This window comes from Oncorhynchus mykiss, chromosome 4 (assembly GCF_013265735.2).
Source record: "Oncorhynchus mykiss isolate Arlee chromosome 4, USDA_OmykA_1.1, whole genome shotgun sequence".
NCBI lineage: Eukaryota > Metazoa > Chordata > Actinopteri > Salmoniformes > Salmonidae > Oncorhynchus > Oncorhynchus mykiss.
In genome coordinates, this window is record NC_048568.1 from 36,057,566 (window position 1) to 36,075,000 (window position 17,435).

The 17,435-nt window shown below is 43.5% G+C and overlaps 1 protein-coding gene across 1 annotated transcript in view; it reads left to right on the forward strand.

Annotated features, from left to right (window-relative positions):
- Positions 1 to 17,435, forward strand: part of LOC110522562 (forkhead box protein N3) — an 84,267-nt gene that overhangs the window by 18,470 nt on the left and 48,362 nt on the right. Inside the window, exon 2 of the mRNA XM_021601019.2 lies at positions 15,142 to 15,708. Coding sequence (XP_021456694.2) covers positions 15,160 to 15,708 — 549 coding nt within the window. The 5' untranslated portion in view covers positions 15,142 to 15,159. The remainder of the gene's footprint in view (positions 1 to 15,141; positions 15,709 to 17,435) is intronic.

Sequence of the window (17,435 nt, forward strand, 5' to 3'; positions counted from 1 at the left end):
CACACACACACACACACACACACACACACACACACACACACACACACACACACACACACACACACACACACATTGTAATATTATATTATTGTACATTTTGTGATGGAATTGTTTTATACCTGTTTGCACCCCAGGAAGAGTAGCTGCTGCCTTGGTAGGAACTAATGGGGATCCTATTAAATACTAAATACTCTCCTCTCCTTCTCTCAAACCCACCATCCCTTGGATCAAGCACTCTTCCCTGAGCTCCACATCTAATAATGGCACCATCATTCCTCACTCTAATTCTTTTGGCAGGGCCTGTCAAACAGCATATGCTGGAGGACACTGTGACTTTGAAATGCTGCTAATGACCCAAGGATATTTTCCCCTCGCTCGCTGGTGATTAGAGAGAGAGAGGAGCGAGGGAGAGAGGAGAGAAAAAGAGAGAAGGGTGCGAGAGGAAAGGAATAAGAGACAGAGATATGAAGAGGGAGAGGGAGAGAGATAAAGAGAGGGAGAGAGAGATAAAGAGAGGGAGAGAAATATAAAGAGAGGGAGAGAGATATAAAGAGAAAGAGAGAGAGAGAGAGATAAAGAGAGGGAGATGTAAAGAGAGGGAGATAGATATAAAGAGAGGGAGAGAGATAAAGAGAGGGAGAGAGATATAAAGAGAGGGAGATATAAAGAGAGGGAGAGAGATATAAACAGAGGGAGGGAGATATAAAGAAAATGAGATATAAAGAGAGAGAGATATAAAGAGAGGGAGAGAGATATAAAGAGAGGGAGAGATATATAAACAGAGGGGGGGAGATATAAAGAGAGGGAGATATAAAGAGAGGGAGATATAAAGAGAGGGAGAGATATAAAGAGAGGGAGAGATATATAAAGAGAGGGAGGGAGATATAAAGAGAGGGAGATGTAAAGAGAGGGAGATAGATATAATGAGAGGGAGAGAGATATAAAGAGAGGGAGAGATATATAAACAGAGGGAGGGAGATATAAAGAGAGGGAGATATAAAGAGAGGGAGATATAAAGAGAGGGAGAGATATAAAGAGAGGGAGAGAGATATAAAGAGAGGGAGGGATAAAGAGAGGGAGATATAAAGAGAGGGAGAGATATAAAGAGAGGGAGGGATAAAGAGAGGGAGAGATATAAAGAGAGGGAGAGAGATATAAAGAGAGGGAGGGATAAAGAGAGGGAGAGAGAGATATAAAGAGGGAGAGAGATATAAGGAGAGGGAGAGCGATAAAAAGAGATTGAGATGTAAAGAGAGGGAGAGAGATATAAAGAGAGGGAGGGATAAAGAGAGGGAGAGAGATATGAAGAGAGGGAGAGAGATATAAGGAGAGGGAGAGAGATATAAAGAGAGGGAGAGAGATATAAAGAGAGGAAGATATAAAGAGAGGGAGATATAAAGAGGGAGAGAGATATAAGGAGAGGGAGAGAGATATAAAGAGAGGGAGAGAGATATATAAAGAGGGAGAGAGATATAAGGAGAGGGAGAGCGATAAAAAGAGATTGAGATGTAAAGAGAGGGAGAGAGATATAAAGAGAGGGAGGGATAAAGAGAGGGAGAGAGATATGAAGAGAGGGAGAGAGATATAAGGAGAGGGAGAGAGATATAAAGAGAGGGAGAGAGATATAAAGAGAGGAAGATATAAAGAGAGGGAGATATAAAGAGAGGGAGGGATAAAGAGAGGGAGATGTAAAGAGAGGGAGATATAAAGAGAGGGAGAGAGATATATAAAGAGGGAGAGAGATATAAGGAGAGGGAGAGCGATAAAAAGAGATTGAGATGTAAAGAGAGGGAGAGAGATATAAAGAGAGGGAGAGAGATATAAAGAGAGGGAGAGAGATATAAGGAGAGGGAGAGCGATAAAAAGAGATTGAGATGTAAAGAGAGGGAGAGAGATATAAAGAGAGGGAGGGATAAAGAGAGGGAGAGAGATATGAAGAGAGGGAGAGAGATATAAGGAGAGGGAGAGAGATATAAAGAGAGGGAGAGAGATATAAAGAGAGGAAGATATAAAGAGAGGGAGATATAAAGAGGGAGAGAGATATAAGGAGAGGGAGAGAGATATAAAGAGAGGGAGAGAGATATATAAAGAGGGAGAGAGATATAAGGAGAGGGAGAGCGATAAAAAGAGATTGAGATGTAAAGAGAGGGAGAGAGATATAAAGAGAGGGAGGGATAAAGAGAGGGAGAGAGATATGAAGAGAGGGAGAGAGATATAAGGAGAGGGAGAGAGATATAAAGAGAGGGAGAGAGATATAAAGAGAGGAAGATATAAAGAGAGGGAGATATAAAGAGAGGGAGGGATAAAGAGAGGGAGATGTAAAGAGAGGGAGATATAAAGAGAGGGAGAGAGATATATAAAGAGGGAGAGAGATATAAGGAGAGGGAGAGCGATAAAAAGAGATTGAGATGTAAAGAGAGGGAGAGAGATATAATGAGAGGGAGAGAGATATAAAGAGAGGGAGAGAGATATAAAGAGAGGGAGAGAGATATAAAGAGAGGGAGAGAGATATAAAGAGAGGGAGAGAGATATAAAGAGAGGGAGAGAGATATAAAGAGATGGAAATATAAAGAGAGGGAGAGAGATAAAGAGAGGGAGAGAGATATAAAGAGAGGGAGAGAGAGATAAAGAGAGGGAGAGAGATATAAAGAGAGGGAGAGAGATATAAAGAGATGGAGATATACAGAGAGGGAGAGAGATAAAGAGAGGGAGAGAGATATAAAGAGAGGGAGAGAGAGATAAAGAGAGGGAGAGAGAGATATAAGGAGAGGGAGAGAGATATAAAGATAGGGAGATGTAAAGAGAGGGAGAGAGATATAAAGAGAGGGAGAGAGATGTAAAGAGAGGGAGAGAGATATAAAGAGAGGGAGATATAAAGAGAGGGAGAGAGAGATAAAGAGAGGGAGATGTAAAGAGAGGGAGAGAGATATAAAGAGATGGAGAGATATATAAAGAGAGGGAGAGATAAAGAGAGGGAGAGAGATATAAAGAGAGGGAGATGTAAAGAGAGGGATAGAGATATAAAGAGAGGGAGAGAGACATAAAGAGAGGGAGATGTAAAGAGAGGGAGAGAGATATAAAGAGAGGGAGATGTAAAGAGAGGGAGAGAGATATAAACAGAGGGAGAGAGAGATAAAGAGAGGGAGAGAGATATAAAGAGAGGGAGAGAGATATAAAGAGAGGGAGAGACAGAGGGGGAGATATACAGACAGTGTCATATGTGCTCCCTCTCGGCCTCTAGGTCACCAGGCAGCTCGTTATAGCACACACCTGTCACCATCGTTACGCGCACCTGCGCGTCACCAGACTCACCTAGTCTCCATCACTTCCCTGATTATCTTCCCTATATGCAGTCGGAAGTTTACATACACTGAGGTTGGAGTCATTAAAACTTGTTTTTCAACCAGTCCACAAATGTCTTGTTAACAAACTATAGTTTTGGTAAGTCGGTTAGGACATCTACTTTGTGCATGACACAAGTCATTTTTCCAACAATTGTTTACAGACAAATTATTTCACTCATAATTCACTGTATCACAATTCCAGTGGGTCAGAAGATTACATACACAAAGTTGACTGTTTCTTTAAATAGCTTGGAAAATTCCAGAAAATGATGTCATGGCTTTAGAAGTTTCTGATAGGCTGAGTCAATTGGAGGTGTACCTGTGGATGTATTTCAAGGCCTACCTTCAAACTCAGTGTCTCTTTGCTTGGCATCAGGAGAAAATCAAAAGAAATCAGCAAAGACCTCAGAATAAAAAATTGTAGTCTGGTTCATTCTTGTGAACAATTTCCAAATGCCTGAAGGTACCACATTCATCTGTACAAACAATATTACGCAAGTATAAAGACCATGGGACCACGCAGCTGTCATACCTCTCAGGAAGGAGAAGCATTCTTTGGTGTGAAAAGTGCAAACCAATCCCAGAACAACAGCAAAGGACCTTGTGAAGATGCTGGAGGAAACAGGTACAAAAGTATCTACATCCACAGTAAATCGAGTCCTATATCGACATAACCTGAAAGGCTGCTCAGCAAGGAAGAGGCCACTGCTCCAAAACCGCCATGAAAAAGCCAGACTACGGTTTGCAACTGCACATTGGGACGAAGATCGTACTTTTGGGAGAAATATCCTCTGGTCTGATGAAACAAAAATAGAACTGTTTGGCCATAATGACCATCGTTATGTTTGGATGAAAAAGGAGGATGCTTGCAAGCCGAAGAACACCATCCCAACCGTGAAGCATCATGTGGCAGCATCATGTTGTGTGGGTGCTTTGCTGCAGGAGGGACTGGTGCACTTCACAAAATAGATGGCATCATGAGGTGGAAAATGATCTGGATATATTGAAGAAACATCTCAAGACATCAGTCAGGAAGTTAAAGCTTGGTTGCAAATGGGTCTTCCAAATGGACAATGACCCCAAGCTTACCTCCAAAGTTGTGGCAAAATGGTTTAAGGACAACAAAGTCAAGGTACTGGAGTGGCCATCACAAAGCCCTGACCTCAATCCTATAGAAGATTTGTGGGCAGAACTGAAAAAGTGTGTGCGAGCAAGGAGGCCTACAAACCTGACTCAGTTACACCAGCTCTGTCAGGAGGAATGGGCCAAAATTCACCCAACTTATTGTGGGAAATTTGTGGAAGGCTACCTGAAACGTTTGACCCAAGTTAAACAATTTAAAGGCAACGCTACCAAATACGAATTGAGTGTATGTAAACTTCTGACCCACTAGGAATATAATGAAAGATATGAGAACTGAAATAAATCATTCTCTCTACTATTATTCTGACATTTCACATTCTTAAAATAAAGTTGTGATCCTAACGGACCTAAGACAGGGAATTTTTACTAGGATTAAATGTCAGGAATTGTGAAAATCTGAGTTAAATGTATTTGGCTAAGGTGTATGTAAACTTCTGAGTTCAACTGTATATCACTCCCTTTGGTTCCTTCCCCAGGCGTCATTGTTTCTGGTCTGTGTTTTGTTAGTGTTTCTTGTTAGTGTTTCTTGTTAGTGTTTCTTGTTAGTGTTTCTTGTTTTGTCTTATGTTATTTTAATTTTATTATAACACTCCCTGAACTTGCTTCCTGACTCTCAGTGCACTCGTTACAGAGCGAGAGAGTTATAAAGAGAGAGAGATAAAGAGAGAGAGATATATAGACTTTTTGATTTCTATACACTTTCTCAACCAAACATGCTGGGAGGAGCAGAGGGACCCAAAATGGGTGGGACCTTGGAACAAGTTTCCGGCCTTTTCAGTGGATGTTGCCATGGTGTTTAGTCTCGGGGACATACTGTTGGCCAATGGCTGAGGGCCTGTGCTGCTGTTTAATAAGTGGGAGAGAGACCGAGAGAGGGAGAAAAGAGACCTTACTGTCTAGATACAGGACACAGTGCTCAATGCGTTCCCACTTTAAAGCTCTCAATCACATAAAACCCATCCAGTTCACTCTCTCTGTCTTCACCCACCACTCTTAAAGTTACGCTAATTCATCTTCAATCTACTCTCCGGTTGAAATTTGGACAATGAGTGCTTTGCACAATGAATATACTTCCTGAATTGGCCATGCATCAAATGTAGTCTGATACTTGAACACTCGTCAGCATTGTAAGGCCACAGAGTGCCAGGAGGGAACTCACTGTCAAAATGGAAGAAATGTCTGGAAGATGCGTTTATGTGTTTGCAGGCAGGCATGCATTATGTGTGTGTTTGTATGGTACAGTCTGAAAACATTAAGTTGAAGGGCCGTATGACCCAGTTCTCAGAATCATTCTGCTCTTTCTCTATTCAATTTTTAGTTTAACTAAAGTCCATATTCTTATTTCCAATATTGGCCTACACCGCCCTATGGGACTCCAAATCACAGCCAGTTGTGATACAGCCTGGATTTGAACCAAGGAATGTAGTGATGCCTTTAGCACTAAGACACAGTGTTTTTAGACCACTGCACCACTTGGGAGCCAAATTCAATCTCAAATGACTTTATTGGCATGGGTAAATATGTTAAAATTGCCAAAGGAATTAAGTAGATAATAAACTGAAGTGAAATAAACAATTTAAAATATACATTACACCCACAAAAGATCCAAAAGAATAAAGACATTTTAAATGTCTTATTATGTCTATATACGGTGTTGTAATGTTGTGCTAAAGTTCAAAAGGGTAAATAAATAAACACAAATATGTGTTATATTTACAATGCTGTTTGTTCTTTTCTTGTGGCAACAGGTCACAAATCTTGCTGCTGTGATGGCAAACTGTGGTATTTCACCCAGTAGATATGGGAGTTTATCAAAATTGGATTTGTTTTCTAATTCTTTGTGGATCTGTGTAATCTGAGGGAAATATGTCTCTCTAATATGGTCATACATTGGGCAGGAGGTTAGGAAGTGCAGCTCAGTTTCCACCTCATTTTGTGGGCAGTGTTCACATAGCCTGTCTTCTCTTGAAAGCCATGTTTCTCAATAGCAAGGCTATGCTCACTGAGTCTGTACATAGTCAAAGCTTTCCTTAAGTTTGGGTCAGTCACAGAGGTCAGGTATTCCGTCACTGTGTTCTCTCTGTTTAGGGCCTCAGTTTTTTTGTAAATTCTTTCCAAAATGTCAAGTAATTATCTTTTTTTTTCTTATGACTTTGTTGTCTCTTGCTTTCTCTCTGTCTCTGTCTCTGCGTGTTTCTCTCTCTCTCTCTCTCTCTCTCTCTCTCTCTCTCTCTCTCTCTCTCTCTCTGTCTCTGTTCTGTGTCTCTCTTTTTCTGTCTCTGTCTGTCTCTGTGTCTGTCTGTGTGTTTCTCTCTCTCTCTCTCTCTCTCTGTCTCTGTCTGTGTGTTTCTCTCTCTCTCTTTCTCTCTGTCTCTGTCTCTGCTCTGTGTCCGTCTCTGTCTCTTTTTCTGTCTCTATCTCTGTGTCTGTCTGTGTGTCTCTCTCTCTCTCGATCTACATCTCTTTCTCTCTCTCTCTCTCTGTCTTTGTCTCTCTCCCGCTCTATCTCTGTCTCTCTGTCTCTGGTGTCTGTGGTCTTTGGTGTCTGTCACAGGAGGTTGGTGGCACCTTAATTGGGGAGGAGGGGCTCGTGGTACTGACTGGAGTGGAATCAGAGGAATGATATCAAAAACATCAACACATAGTTTCCAGGTGTTTGATGCCTTTCCATTTGCTCAGTTCTGGACATTATTATGAGCTGCTCTCCTCTCAGCAGCCCCCTGTGATGCCTGTGGTCTCTGGTGTACATTAGGTGTTTTTCTGTTTATTAAGTTACTACTGAGATGAAGAACTGCTCTCTGTCTCTGGTCTGTGGTCTCTGGTGTGTGTGTTGCTGATGTTTCAGGTCTTTGGTGTGTGTGTTTGTGTTTCTGGTGTTTCGAGTCTTTGGTGTGTGTGTGTGCGTGTTTGTGTGTTGCTGGGCAGCTCTGAGGAGAATATTGCCACAGGGTCGACAGCCCTCTGAGAGACACCATGACCCCTGACCTCCATCTCATATCTCCCTATGCTCTGTGGCAGGGCTAGAGGCACAAAGAGGCACAAACACATGTACACACACGCACGCACGCACACACACACTGGACTATCCCGTGCCACTGGTCAACTCAGCCTCACATGTGTGCCCCGTGGAGCCCTGATATTTGTCGTCAAGGGAACACAGGAAATGGAAACTGAAACTGATTTCATGGACTGAAGCTGGAGAAAACCACAACCTTTCCTACACCAATGTTGACATACAGGAGGTTATTATTTTCTCAATCCGTCTCTCTCGCTCTCTCGCTCTCTGGTCCTCTCTCCTTCTCTCTCTCGCCCTCGCTCGTTCTCTCTCTCTCTCTCTCTCTCTCTCGACTCAGTGGTGTGTAGAGAATGATAAAGGTTGTTCTTATTGTCATCAGACCTCCAGATTAGTTTTGCCTCAGTGGATCCCCAGTCCTGGGTTTATCACAACCATCAGCCAGACAGCAATACAACTCCCATCCCCTCCTCAGAGTAATATCTCCTAACCTGCTACTGTATTTAGTTATGTTGACATCTCATGTCTCCTACTATTATATTCATTGGTTGCATCCCGTGCGATATCCTATTCCCTACATAGTGTACAAAGTGTTTGACCAGTCTCACTGGGCACAACCGTCTATTCAACGTCTGTCTATGCCATGTTGGTTCAATGTAATTTCATTAAAATGACTTGGAAACATCATTGATTCAACAAGTGTGTGCCCAGTTGGGTGACCTATAGACCTACTGTCCCTTCATTCTATTCTTCTTTCATTGGCTGATTCACTAAATATTTTGTAAAGACTCTAAGGTCTGTAGTTATGAATGTTTTCTCCATTAGACCCTATTAATCATGTGAACATTACTGACCTGAAGTCAGTTTAACACCCTGTAAATAGACTGTCTCTCTGAGGAGTTCATTAACCTCTTCACCCTTGTAAACACTTGGTCCACGTGTCTCACATAATAGAGAAAGGAGGTTTAGGTTGTGAATACTGAATGCTGTCTGTCTGTCTGTCTGTCTGTCTGTCTTTCAAGCTGCTAGAATAGCGGACCCCACACATGGGGTCATCTGATATGAAAATGGAGTCATGGGAGAATTTCCAAAATTCAAAAAAAGCATATACTGTGTACATATAGTTGAAGTCGGAAGTTTACATACACCTTAGCCAAATACATGTAAACTCAGTTTTCCACTATTCCTGACATTTAATCCTAGTAAAAATGTGCTGTTTTAGGTCAGTTAAGATCACCACTTTATTTTAAGAATGGGAAATGTCAGAATTTGTCAACTTTCATTCCTTTCATCACATTCCCAGTGGGTCAGAAGTTTACATACACTCAATTAGTATTTGGTAGCATTGCCTTTAAATTGTTTAACTTTTTTATTTTACCAGGCAAGTCAGTTAAGAACAAATTCTTATTTTCAATGACGGCCTGTTCAGGGGCAGAACAAGAGATCTGTACCTTGTCAGGTCAGGGCAACCTTCCGGTTACTAGTCCAACACTCTAACCACTAGGCTACCCTGCCGCCCCAACTTGGGTCAAATGTTTCGGGTAGCCTTCCAGCCTTTTACATTCCCTCATTACATTCCCTATTTAACCATCTGGACATACATTTCTGTTCTGTCCATGATTGTTCATGTCGTTAGTGGTTGTGTTAGAGTTGTGTTGTATTTTCCTATTTGGAATTTTGCTTTATTCTTTGAGTAAACTCAGTTGGATTACTCTATACCTGTGTCCTGCGCCTGACTTCGCTTTCACTCTGCACCCAATCGCTGACACGTGCATGCTTTTTCAGGTCTATCCACACATTTTCTATAGGATTGAGATCAGGGCTTTGTGATGGCCACTCCAATACATTGAATTTGTTGCCCTTTAGCCATTACTTTGGAAGTATGCTTGGGGTTATTGTCCATTTGGAAGACCCATTTGCTACCAAGCTTTAAATTCCTGACTGATGTCTTGAGATGTTGTTTCAATACATCCACATAATTTTCCTGCTTCATGATGCCATCTATTTTGTGATGTGCACCAGTCCCTCCTGCAGCAAAGCACCCCTACAACATGATTCTGTCACCCCCGTGCTTCACGGTTGGGAAAGTGTTCTTCGGCTTGCAAGCCTCCCCATTTTTCATCCAAACATGATGGTCATTATGGCCAAACAAATCTATTTTTGTTTCATCAGACCAGAGGACATTTCTCCAAAAATGATGATCTTTGTCCCCATGTGCATTTCAGATTATGTCGATATAGGGCTCGATTTACTGTGGATATAGATACTTTTGTATCAGTTTCCTCCAGCATCTTCACAAGGTCCTTTGCTGTTGTTCTGTTGTTCTGGGATTGATTTTCTCATTTCACACCAAAGTACATTCATCTCTAGGAGACAGAACGCTTCTCCTTCCTGAGAGGTATGATGGCTGCGTGATCCAATGGTGTTTATACTTCCGTAATATTGTTCGTACAGATGAACGTCGTACATTCAGGCATCTGGAAATTGCTCCCAAGGATGAACCAGGCTTGTGGTCGACAATTTTTTTTCTGAGTTCTTGGCTGATTTCTTTTGATTTTCCCATGATGTCAAGCAAAGAGGCACTGAGTTTGAAGGTAGGCCTTGAAATTGATCCACATGTACACCTCCAATTGACTCAAATGATGTCAATTAGCCTATCAGAAACTTCTAAAGCCATGACATAATTTTCAGAAATCTTCCAAGCTGTTTAACGGCACAGTCAACTTAGTGTATGTAAACTTCTGGCCCACTGGAATTGTGATACAGTGATTTATAAGTGAAATAATCTGTAAACAATCGTTGTAAAAATGACGTTTGTCATGCTCTGAGTAGATGTCCTAACCGACTTTCTAAAACTATAGTTTGCTAACAAGAAATTTGTGAAGTGGTTGAAAAACGAGTTAATGTAAACTTCCGACTTCAACTGTATATACAAAAAATATATATTTGAACATTGTCTTTGTATCTCACAATCATTGTAACCTTAAAACTCTGAATGAAAATGATTAAAATCTAAAGTGTAAAATTGAACGAGAAAGTGCCCTTAGATAGTGGGAAGAGGCTGCACTTGAATCATTTCCACGGTGAATGGCTAGGCCCGCTACGCTGTGAAACCACACTATTACAGAGACTTTGATAATACCGGCCGCAATTGAAATGTTGAAAACAATGTGTGGGAAGGCAGAGGCACAGAAAATCACATCAATACCTTTGTCAGATAACACTGCTAAATAATGAATTTATGCTCTGACTGAACGACTCAAATACTCCCCTGCTTATGCTCTCCAAATGGACGGTAGCTGTGAGGCCCGAGATGCCCTTACATTGAATTTTGTTCGCTATACATGTTGCGGGATGCTATTCACAAGGACATTGTTCTGTCTCACGATTCCTGAGCATGAAGCGTCATATTGAATGTTCAGTGTGCTTTTTGGCTATATTGCCGAAAAAACCGATTCCATATGGGATCGAATGGTGTGCTCAATCCACAGCCGGGCGGCGGGCAGGCCTCTGCACTCTAGTTATGAATATGTCTACCTTTGCCATTGTATGATACACGGAGAGCAACTGGCAGCAAAAGAGCTGAGCACAGAACCCGGAGATATACTGCAGGTAACAGGTAACTTCAATTATAAACTACATCAAAACTATGTGGAGATATGGGATCAGAGCATGACAAAGTTCAATTTCACACCGAGGCCTGGTGGTTATGTGTGTGTGTGTGTGGGGGGGGGGGGGGGTATTGGAAAGAGGAACTGTTGTTATTTACAATGTATGTAAAATGGATGTTATGAAATGAAAAGAACAGAAAACAGTATCAGTAAGTGTCCCACACAAGTGATGACTTCTCACTTCCAACGCCTGAAAGAGCACTTTGGGACAACACAGGAGGTTGATGGAACCTTAAATGGGGAGAACGGGCTTGTGGTAATGACTGGATCAGAATCAGTGGAATGATATCAAATACATCATACACATGGTTTCCAGGTGTTTGATGCCATTCCATTTGCATCTGGCCGTTATTATGAGTTGCCTCCTGTGTTTAAGATCAACTTCCCAATCTGTCTGACTGTGATCCTGGCTCAGTTGACATGCATGTAAGTGAAATCAAACAGCTGTCATGTGATGCTGCAGACAACACATTCATGGGTCACTACGGAGAAGTTTTGGTTCCAGAATCAATGCCGTGTTCAAAACAACTGGGAACTTGGAGATCTCAGACATCCCAACTTCAGTGCACTCAAGATAACTGGGAACTCGGAAAGAAACAAACTCTGACTGGGAAAAATCGTTTTGAATGGTCATTCAATTCAGAAGTCCATCTTGGAAGGCAGATAGCCAAGTGGTTAGAGCGTTGGGCCAGTAACTGAAAAGTTGCTAGATCAAATCCCTGAGCTGCCAAGGTTAAACAAATCTGTCGTTCTGCCCCTCATCAATGTAGTTAACCCACTGTTTCTATGACATCACTGTAAATAAGAATTTGTTCTTAACTGACTTGCCTAGTTAAATAAGAGAAACAGGGGCTCTGACTTTCTGAAAGATCATTGACTTCATGATTTGAACTCATCTTTGACCTCGTCTTGAAAGCACCATAAAACTCATGTTCTCTTTACCAGCTCAAATCTATGTGAAGCTGGATTCAGTGTCTGCATTAAAACTAAAGATCCATCCAGGTTAGATGTGACAGCAGAGATGAGCTGTGCACTGTCGACCATGCCCGCTGTCGGCCACGCCCACTGTCGACCACGCCCACTGTCGACCACGCCCACTGTCGACCACGCCCACTGTCGACCACGCCCACTGTCGACCACGCTCGCTGACTTTGAGAAGCTCAGACGCGGCATGCTTCATGCACACCCATCTCATTAGTGGCGGTGAGATAAGAGAGATTATGACTCTTTTTGCAATTGACTGCCCCATATTACAAGTATGTGATGTTGAGTTGAGAAGACAATCAGAAATACTGTTACAATTTTTCTCTTTTGACGGCCATAGTCCCAAGTAAAAAAGTAAACATTGGCTGTTCATTTTAAAAGATTTCACACGGGTGGTGTCACAAGAATTTTCAGATATCAAAATGGGTTCGTGGAACAAAAACGTTTGGGAACCCCTGTGCCCTCACCCTCACCCACCCACCCACCTCCTCATGCACCCCCCTCCCCCTCCTCATGCACCCCCTCCACCTCCTCATGCACCCCCCGCCACCTCCTCATGCACCCCCCTCCACCTCCTCATGCACCCCCCTCCACCTCCTCATGCACCCCCCTCCAGCTCCTCATGCACCCCCCTCCAGCTCCTCATGCACCCCCCTCCACCTCCTCATGCACCACCCTCCACCTCCTCATGCACCCCCCTCCACCTCCTCATGCACCCCCCTCCACCTCCTCATGCACCACCCTCCACCTCCTCATGCACCCCCCTCCACCTCCTCATGCACCCCCCTCCACCTCCTCATGCACCCCCTCCACCTCCTCATGCACCCCCCACCAGCTCCTCATGCACCCCCCTCCACCTCCTCATGCACCACCCTCCACCTCCTCATGCACCCCCCTCCACCTCCTCATGCACTCCCTCCACCTCCTCATGCACCCCCCTCCACCTCCTCATGCACCCCCCTCCAGCTCCTCATCAAAATCAAGTCTGAACTTGTTCTGTCATCGGGGGGGTTGTGTAAAACATTGTAGAAGAGTTTATTTAGAGCTTGAGGAGAACACTAGATACACTGCTCACAACGCCTCGCCATGGCTCACAGTCACTCATAACACAGGCCCTAAATGGAAGGAGTTTGTTGTCATAGCAACAGTAAAATTAGATGACTTTACTGTCAGACATAATGTTTCGTGGCTCTGCCTGGTGCCTTGCCTTCCGCCATGGCAACATAAAACGTTCTCTTCTGCTCCCCTTGACAACCGACACCTCAACAACGTCCAACTGGGAACACTGTCACACCAGTAACGTTCTCTAGAATCTCTCTGAGCCACACCTTGACGAGCCTGTCACACCAGTAACGTTCTCTAGAATCTCTCTGAGCCACACCTTGACGAGCCTGTCACACCAGTAACGTTCTCTAGAATCTCTCTGAGCCACACCTTGACGAGCCTGTCACACCAGTAACGTTCTCTAGAATCTCTCTGAGCCACACCTTGACGAGCCTGTCACACCAGCAACATTCCTTAGAATCTCTCTGAGCCACACCTTGATGAGCCTGTCACACCAGTAACATTCTCTAGAATCTCTCTGAGCCACACCTTGACGAGCCTGTCACACCAGTAACGTTCCCTAGAATATCTCTGAGCCACACCTTGACGAGCCTGTCACACCAGTAACGTTCTCTAGAATATCTCTGAGCCACACCTTGACGAGCTTGTCACACCAGTAACGTTCCCTAGAATCTCTCTGAGCCACACCTTGACGAGCATGTCACACCAGTAACATTCTCTAGAATCTCTGTGAGCCACACATTGACGAGCCTGTCACACTAGTAACATTCTCTAGAATCTCTGTGAGCCACACCTTGACGAGCCTGTCACAACGCTTAATATCTTAACCCCTTGCTTGCCTTGTTTATCCACATTCTATTTCCAGAGGCTTTTCATTAGTAGGGATATCTGCCATTCAGCTAAGAGGTGCTGGGGCCAATTTAAATTCATTACAGTCAATGTCAATATTGGTGTAACAACATGACAGGTAACTGCTGTTGAGTCCCAGGGATACTGTCAGTTCAGGACGTAGATATATATTTAGAATGATCAGAGCAGGGAGGAAGAGCAGCTTCTGTGTGTTTGACAGATACAGAGCTGTTGTTCTCTTGCCATTTTCACAGCAGCTCTGGGCTGGGAGCCATGGAAACATGACAATGTTGCATGGGGGGGGGGGGGGGGGCAGCTCTCTGTCAATCATTTAGACTTAAGAGACAGATCAGGGGATTACCACTTTGGCTCGTATTTTATTAACCATTTAACTAGTCAGTTTAGAACAAAATCTTATTTACAATGACGACCTACCCTGGCAAATTGTACGCAGCCCTATGGTACACCCAATCATGGCCAGATGTGATGCCGAACCAGGGACTGCAGCGATACCTCTTGCACTGAGATGTAGTGTCCCAGACCACTGTGCTACTGGGGAACTGTACATGTTGCTGTTGGGATTAATCCTATCCTAGTGTGTGTGTGTGTGTGTGTGTGTGTGTGTGTGTGTGTGTGTGTGTGTGTGTGTGTGTGTGTGTGTGTGTGTGTGTGTGTGTGTGTGTGTGTGTGTGTGTGTGTGTGTGTGTGTGTGTGTGTGTGTGTGTGTGTGTGTGTGTGATGAGCATATGCTGATAACTCACCCTTTGACTGAGTTCTGCATGTTCCCATATTGGCATCACCATACCAACAGAAGACGTCAACTAACACAGGATATAGGCATTTACCATGCAGTCAATGTAGATACTGTTCTATCAATTCATCTGCAGTTAACTAAATGCATTCTAACTCTCATTTATCTTCAGTGGTTGGTGTGATTGTTGCAGCAACCATTCCTGGAGATCGCAGTAGGAACTTAACTGTGTCTCAAAAACCACTGTAGAAACATAAGAGTTGCATACATGACTTGATTCGTAGTTACCCAATATGATCTCCTCCTCTCTTCCCCCTCCAGGAGAGAGCCCAGGATTGAATGGGACCCACTATGCCGCCCAGTAAGAAGGCCAGGAGCCAGAACAACGGATTAGTAGCCACCCAGGGTCTGAGTCCTTTCTACAGGGAGGCGGAGGCAACAGACCTGTCCTTGTCCCTGTCGGCCTCCTTCTCCAAGGCCGAGGACGAGGAGCTCACCAGCCTCTCCTGGCTCCACGAGAGCACCAACCTTCTCAACAGCTTCTCTCACTCGGGGCTCCGCTCCGTCTCCCCCCTGCAAGATCCTGATGGTCACCCCATACCCCCCCTCTCCCCTTCCTCCTCCTCCCCCTCCCCCGATCCATGTGACTCCTCTTCCTACGACATGGCCACGGGAGCCAATAGGAAGCCCCCGTATTCCTTCAGCTGCCTAATCTTCATGGCAATAGAGGATGCGCCATCCAAGAGGCTGCCGGTGAAAGATATCTATGGTTGGATCCTGGAGCATTTCCCCTATTTTGCTAGCGCCCCTACAGGCTGGAAGAACTCGGTGCGCCATAATCTGTCGCTCAATAAGTGTTTCAAGAAGGTGGACAAGGACAGGAGTCAGGTAAGGAGGAGAAGACACACAGACACACACAACACACACGCTCCCCTCTCTCTCTCTCTCTCTCTCTCTCTCTTTCCCTTTCCCTCTTCTCTCTCTCTCTCTCTCTCTCTCTCTCTCTCTCTCTCTCTCTCCCTTTCCCCCTTCTCTCTCTCTCTCCCCCTCTCTCTCGCTCTCTCTCTCTCTCTCTCTCTCTCCCTCTCTCTCTCTCTCTCTCTCCCCCTCTCTCTCTCTCTCTCTCTCTCTCTCTTTCTCTCCCTTTCCCCCTTCTCTCTCTAGCTCCATTTGTCTTCTGGGCTCTGGAGTATAGTTTGTTTGAGGTGATTGAACACATTTCAAAAGTGTTTTTCAGTCAAATACTATTTGTATTTGTATTGTATTTGTATTGTATTTTGTATACAAATGTACAAGGAATTGCTTTATCAATACTTTATAATCTTGGCTTGAAAGTTGAAATTCTGAAGTTTAGAGTTTTCTGGAGGGAACAGCCTTTTCGGTTTTCATTTCAATCTTACATGGTCCCTTCTAAAGGCTTTTAAACATTGAACTAATAATTATATATTATAATACTAACTAATCATTCTCCTATTTCAGGAGCAGTTTAGCTATTTATCAAGAAAATCATTCCCTTGCCCAATTAATACTAAAAGTGGTAAGAACATTTATGACAAACAACATCATATAATCTCCCCATGGGGAAGTAGAAGGCTAATGTGTATACAAGCTGTAGCTTTTGATCAGGGGAGATTGCACTTTAGTTTCATTAGTTTCTCTATGAAATAGTTCAGACAGACTAATTCTACATGAGACAACATTTGTTTTAGACGAAGTGTGCTGTGCCTGCATGTGTGTGTGTGTGTGTGTGTGTGTGTGTGTGTGTGTGTGTGTGTGTGTGTGTGTGTGTGTGTGTGTGTGTGTGTGCTTGTGTGCTTGTGTTTGCATGTGCGCTTGTGTGTGTGTGTGCCTGCCCTTAAGTTACTCTGTCATCTGGGTCTTGACTACTGCTGCACCGAGTTTGTCTTGTATACATATCTCCATAGGAAGTAGGTTGCAGTTGACATAAAAGTATGCTGTTGCTGTGGTGACGGAAAACGTATTTGGCTATACTGACTGAGTGTGTGTGTTGGTGTGTGTGTGTGTATATGTATGTGTGTGTGTTTGAGCCTGCCCTTGGGTTTGTGCAAAGACATACGATTGTGTGTGTGTGTGTGTGTGTGTGTGTGTGTGTGTGTGTGTGTGTGTGTGTGTGTATGTATGGCAAGGACAAAGAGGTGTAGTTGGCAGGGACACACAGTCTTCTCTTTTTGTCACAGCAAACAGTTTAAGACAGCTCATTAGTTAACCCTTCAAATCTGTCAAATACCTGCTCAGCCCAAACTGACTACCAACTGTTACATGAACGGGACATCAAGCTTTATGTAAAGCTGCCTGTACATGGAAGGATACAATTCTGTTTTTCTAAAGACAGCTATTTTACCTGGTTTGTGTTAAATTATAGCCACTGTGTGTTTTCAAGGAGATACTAACCTCACTGTAGTATTAAACTATTTCCTAAGAGAAGCTGTTCTTCACGTACAGTATATGTCTTTCAAACGCCTTTAACAACTTTCTAGAATGCCCTTCTAGCCAATCAGGAATGAGTATTAAACAATGCTGTGGCATAAATACCTTTAACAACTTTCTAGAAGCCCTTCTAGCCAATCAGGAATGAGTATTAAACAATGCTGTGG